General features: G+C 33.0%; 1 protein-coding gene across 1 annotated transcript; it reads right to left on the bottom strand.

The window, feature by feature from the left end:
* Positions 1-299: 299 nt before the first annotated feature.
* Positions 300-1602, bottom strand: LOC114174313 (L-lactate dehydrogenase B-like). Its single transcript, XM_028059140.1, has 2 exons — positions 955-1602; positions 300-873 (listed from the first exon to the last, which is right to left on the bottom strand). Exons 1-2 carry the CDS (start codon positions 1567-1569, stop codon positions 433-435), a joined length of 1056 nt encoding a protein of 351 aa, XP_027914941.1. The 5' UTR covers positions 1570-1602; the 3' UTR covers positions 300-432.
* Positions 1603-5988: the final 4386 nt, after the last annotated feature.

The following is a 5988-nucleotide window of genomic DNA, read 5'->3' as shown; positions in this document are numbered from 1 at the left end:
AAAAATATTTTTTATTTGTTAAAAAATAAACTTTGTCGAATTCTGTTAAAAAAAATTTTGTAAAAGAATCATAGTCCGGAATTTAAAAACCATATGTAAATTTCATTGTTTCAGAAATTATAAAAAATCCTAATTAATTCATTGGCAACGCTAGTTTCGTCGGGACATGATAACCCCTGATAACACACCTAACAGGAGTTAAAATCCTTAAACACCAAATATATAACTCCAATAAAATTAACGTTTTTATATTGTGAAATTTATTTATCGATTTTAAATACGAAAATATAGTTACCACTATCAGATAAATAGAAAATATGCATTTCTATAAATTGCAACAAGCAACAAAGAAAAAAAAAACAAAAAGTACTTCTTAGAAGAAACAAAAATGTGGGAAAAAGGAAGAGGACAACATGAGTATCTAAGAAAGGATCAAATAGTCAACTGATTCTGAACTTGGAGGATTGTGGTGGCTGAGTTCATAAGTCTGTGTTTCTCTTCTTCAGTCAAATGCACATTGGTGACACCCAATACCCCTCCTCTCCCAAGTTGTGCAGGCAAGCTAAGAAACACTTCACCATCGATATCGTAAAAACCCTTTGCAAGAACCGACACAGGGTGGACCCTCCTTTGGTCCCTAAGAATGCTTCGTGCCAAGTTCGCCACAGAGTATCCTATCGCCCAAGAAGTGTACCCTTTCAGACTTATAACCTCGTAAGCACTCTCTGTAACTTCTTTGTGTATGTTTTCCAACATTTCCTTCTCGTACGTAATTTCCTGTTTCTCCAAAAAGCTCAGCACCGGAACACCCCCAACACTAATGCTAGACCACAAAGCCACTGAGCTGTCACCGTGTTCTCCCACTATAAAAGCCTATAACAAAACAACATTCGCGTAATAATCAAACTATTAAAGCAGTTAGTTTATAATGAAATGCTTGAAAAGGTAACTAACCTGGACGTCTTGAGCGTTAACATCAAGATGATCGGCGATGAGGAAACGGAAGCGTGAGGAGTCCAGGTTAGTGCCGGAACCGATGACACGGTTTGAAGGGAAACCGGAGAGTTTCCATGCCACGTAAGTGAGCACGTCCACGGGATTGGAAACGATAAGGAGAATGGTGTCGGGGGAGTAACGAACCAAAGGGGGTATGATTTTGTGAAAGAGGGTGACGTTCCTTTGTAGGAGGTTCAGCCTGGACTCGCCGTGGATTTGGCGGGCACCGGCGGTGACAATGCAGAGGTCGGAGCCCGCAGTGACGGAGTAGTCGGTGGAGGCCTGGATTCTGGTGCGGGGGAGGAAGGCGGCGGCGTGCTGGAGGTCGAGCATCTCGCCGCGGAGTTTATCAGGAATGGCATCGACGAGGACAAGCTCGTCGGTGAGATCCTGAGTGAGGATGGTTTGGGCTATGGCCATTCCGACGTTGCCGGCACCAACAATGGAGATTTTGGTGTGGCGCTTTGTGGGAGAAGAAGGTGCAGCGTTCATGACGGACTTAAAGAAGGCTTGAGTTAGGTCTAAGCCTCCTGGACCCAATGCTGAACCGGAACTGCTCTTGTGCATTGCCATTGTTTTGATTATCTAGAACAATGTGAATGAAGATTATAAGATGGATTTATTTGTTGTTGTTGTTGTAAGAGGCATACATATATATAGTGTATTTGTAGGAAGAGTGTGAAAGCGATGAGAAGATAAAACTTGGGACTAAAGTAAATGGTTTTGGAAGATGCAAATGCTTTTCAATGGTCAATTCTTAGCTTTCTCCGTTGATTGTAAATGAGATGTGGGTGGTTGGGATCTAAACCTTTGTGGGGCCATTCCACCATGTGTCTCTATTGTTCATCGTCTCTTCAAACTTTTACTACAAAAAGATCGATTTTTTTCTGCTGTAGAAATTTCTTGCTACAGTAGTTTGCCTTCAGAGGGGGATCCAGAATCAGAATGCCTTTTCAAATACGAAATTTTTGCGTGTACAAGAGGGAAAAGAAGAACATGTAGGTTTTGATGTCATTTTGCGTGGCTATTCGATGACTTTTATGAACTTGTTTCTACCAGAGCCTACGACAGTTAAATTTGTAGCCACCCAAAATTGCACCAATTTTTGCGTGTGGTATAATAAGTTAGTTATAAACTATTAACACATGAAAAAAATAAGAATGTAATAAAAAAGGTTCTATTTATACTTTTAATTATAGTTTGTTGACTAAATTCAACCGAATTAATTGCATAAAAATTTGGGAAAGTTCTTTTAGCGTACCATTTTTTCAAATACAACGTTTAGAGAGTAAAAAGTGATGAAGGAATATAGTTTACCAATTTATTGAACGTTTGAACGATGGGAACAGGAGAAGAATGTTATGTGGCGGAAGATTTAGGTTGCCACAATTCCATAGTTGAGTGAGATGAATCTGTTTTCTGTGGGCGGTGAGTTTGATTTTTCCTAGGTAATATTTTGAGCTTATAGGTATAATAACAACGTCCACTACGCCACTGGTGACAGTTTGTGTTTTAGCAGTTTCATGTTACTTATCATGATGCAAGAAACATGGAACTAATAGCACAACACAGAATCACACTACTACATTTTCATTTATTCAAATAATACAAAAACATATCTAGTATGATTAATTTAATTAATGTTTATTTATGAAGAACTTAATCATAACTCAAGGATAACTCAAGGAACATTTGTTACGTATCATGAAGATTAATAACAGCAGTCGTTTTATTAAAATTTAAAATAATAAATTATTAAAATTAAAATATGATGCAAAGTAAATCTCTAAAAGATTTATAAAAAAATCTTTAAGAACTTTACGATAAAAATCATGAAAAAAAAAAACATGATCACTTTATAACTAATCTAAACCCTAACCAGTTGATAGTTTGGGCTTGGCTCCCTGACTTGTTTTGAAAAATAAAAAAAAAATTATATATATAATTTGTAATCAAGTGATTTTATTAACTTTAACATTCACACTATATATTGATTTGTATATAATTTATAATTTTTTTTTAACTTTTACCAATTTTAGGCATGCTAATTATCATTGTTTAAGGAAGGTCAACTTGAAATTTAAACACTTTAATAAATACTATATTTTCTTAATATTTTTCAATATCTTGAAGTCTACAGCTTCATATACATTCGATAAATTTTAGAGAAGCAAAAGATGAAAATATGGTAAAAATTGCTTTCAGATAGATCATTATCATCATCACCTTATAGTTTAATTTGATTTAGTGATTTTTGGCAGTGACTAATTATAGCTTTTTCCTAAAAAATTATGATTAACATAAAATATTATAATCGCAAAGATTCTTAAGAACATATGACATTGATGATTGACATCTGTGATTTTATATTTTAAACATTGTTTAAGTTATCATATATACATATATATACATATATATATATATATATATATATATATATATTGTAGATGAATGAATATTACTATTTTAAAATATATAATTGTAAAAAGAATTATACTAATTTTACTTCTATAAATAATAATTAGATGAATTCCATTTTTTTTTAACCCTTCTATTTCTATTTTGGTCTTTGCCGTAATGATGATGAGGATTACGGTGTAGTGATGTAACTATTATTATAGTTGGTCTTTTAAAGAGTTTTTAATCTATTCTAGATATGGTGGCTATATAATATTTTAATTTGAAAAGAGGAGTGCGAATAACAACTCTCTCTCTTTCAAGGACCCAAACTCAATCTTTGTGCCCACAGTGCAATTATACTTTTTTTTTTTTTCATTTGTACAAATTAAGTCATTTTGGTGGATCTGCTTCGTGGGCCTAATATTTTTGGGTCAGGTAAAGTAAACAGGGTCAATTCCATAAATTTAGTATTCCGAAATATACAATTTAAAAAATATAACATAAAAATATGTTTCATAGGTATAAAGGAATACAATTGTAAAACTCAATATAATATTTATATATTTTGAATTGTATATTCTAAAATACAAAATAGTTATATTTTAAATTATGCATTTCAAAATATAAAATAAAATATGCATTTCAGATTTATATTCTAGATTGTATAAAATCAATTTGAAAGATGAGGTTTTGTACCTCATTTACATACTATAAATTTTTTTTTATTTTTAATTGATATAAGACATTTAATACAAGTCGAAGTGTTCGGAACGTAGTTTAAATTCACATTCCTCTATCAGGTTTAAAATGTCTTTTAACAACAAAATCAATAACATAACTCCTAATTTAAAAGCGAACAATATCTAGAAACCTGATTGTTATTGAAAGAACTTGTTTTTGTGTGGAGTCTACACTAGGGTAGAGGCAGTGCTCTTATGGTGTTGGCAAATGGTCCATTTTTCTTTTGGAGTGTCTCCTCATTAAAAATCAGTGTACGCTGAGAAAGAAAGTGGTCCAACCTAGCTGTTCGATTGGTCCACAACTCTCATTTAGGTCTGTTTCAAATTTGGTCCCAAACTCATCGGGGGAACCCTAAAAACAATCATAACTTTCTTCAACAATATACAAGTTGCACCTTAAGAACGGAGACAGGTTAATTGGACTTTCCAACACAATATGTTATACAGGACTATGTTTCTCACTAGTATTTGGGAGGCGTGAATTTTGATGTTTACTTTAAAATTAAACATGATGATGTTATTTTCTTTTGGAGAGTGAAGTCATGGTAGATGAGTTTAAATGACTCAAGATTACCGTTTTGAATAAACTGAAACTGAATTACCATATTATTTTTTTCCAGATTTTAATTAAGACTCTTGCAAGTGTGGAAGAATTTAGGTTGCATATACAGAGCTTAATTTTGTAACATGTCCTCGTGATGTTTTGCTGGAGACATAAATTACAACGAGGATCATAGTTCACATTCGAAATATTTGGTGAAAATTTTACTTTCCATTTAGATTTTTCGAGTCATTTATTTATAGGTCATATGGATGAGAAATGTAACATTTCCCTGATGATACTGCTGTTTGAGTTAGATGCTTCAATTCGCAACCTGATAGAATGTCTGCACACACTGATATGGGTTTTTATCCAGTAAGTTAAAAGCGGTTGGAAGTTATCTGTAACTCTTGATATTAAAATTTTATTACTTTTAGTACAAAATATAAAGATTGTGAGTAGATAAGACTAAATCTAAGTTGTTCATTGATTATAGTAACGGCCAAGATATATACACATCGTACGGGAAACTAAAAAATAGATGATCTGTTAGTGGGTGAAATACAATGTTCAAGAAATCTTGCTAAGATAGACTTTTTATTTTTGCAAACAATAACTCTAATATTATGTTAAAAGTGGACTTTAAACCTAATTCAAATTCACAAAACCAACTTGTAAGATGAGATTTGAACCTTATTTATATATTATTGAAATTATCTTATTTCTAGTAAATACAATGACATAAGAGTAGCGATCAGAAGTTAGTTAAAAGCTAGAGATGTAGGCGGTGTTACACCACATGTGAGATATGCATTGTTTGGTTCCTGCATTAATTAATTTATTCGTTTCTTACATTAATTAATATATTCCCTTTATGTTTTTTCATAGTATTTGGGTGAGTCAGAATAGAGTTAACTCACTTGACAGTAAACTGAAGTTGGGTGCACAATTTAACTACCGACCAGCATTTAAGAGAAATACCAACTATTCTGATACACGCCTTAAAAGTTGGCAACTATTCCATTTCAATCCATGTCTACGTACCACTCCACACTTTTCACGTGAATCAAATTATTTTGATGCAAAAACTGGGAATTCTGACATTTCACCCCGCCATTGCATGTGCCTTGCTGTCTTTAGCCTGCAGATTTGACTAACGTAAATGCTAAATAAACGAATCTGGTTATTATTGTATTATTCATATTTATCCATTACTTGCTTGATGCCAAACATCGTCGTCAAAATATACACCATGTTTTTTTAAAACAGCACAACACATTACAACATGCCCGAAACTACATGTCATCAACG

The sequence above is a fragment of the Vigna unguiculata genome, chromosome 2 (assembly GCF_004118075.2).
Source record: "Vigna unguiculata cultivar IT97K-499-35 chromosome 2, ASM411807v1, whole genome shotgun sequence".
In the NCBI taxonomy this organism is placed as follows: domain Eukaryota; kingdom Viridiplantae; phylum Streptophyta; class Magnoliopsida; order Fabales; family Fabaceae; genus Vigna; species Vigna unguiculata.
This window is presented reverse-complemented; position numbering and strand designations above follow the sequence as displayed.

Bases quoted from the DNA above. Each gene is read 5' to 3' on its own strand.
- LOC114174313 (XM_028059140.1), bottom strand. From the start codon at position 1,569: ATGGCAATGCACAAGAGCAGTTCCGGTTCAGCATTGGGTCCAGGAGGC. The intron at 874-954 runs GTTAGTTACCTT...GTTTTGTTATAG, and splicing joins TTAACGCTCAAGACGTCCAG to GCTTTTATAGTGGGAGAACA.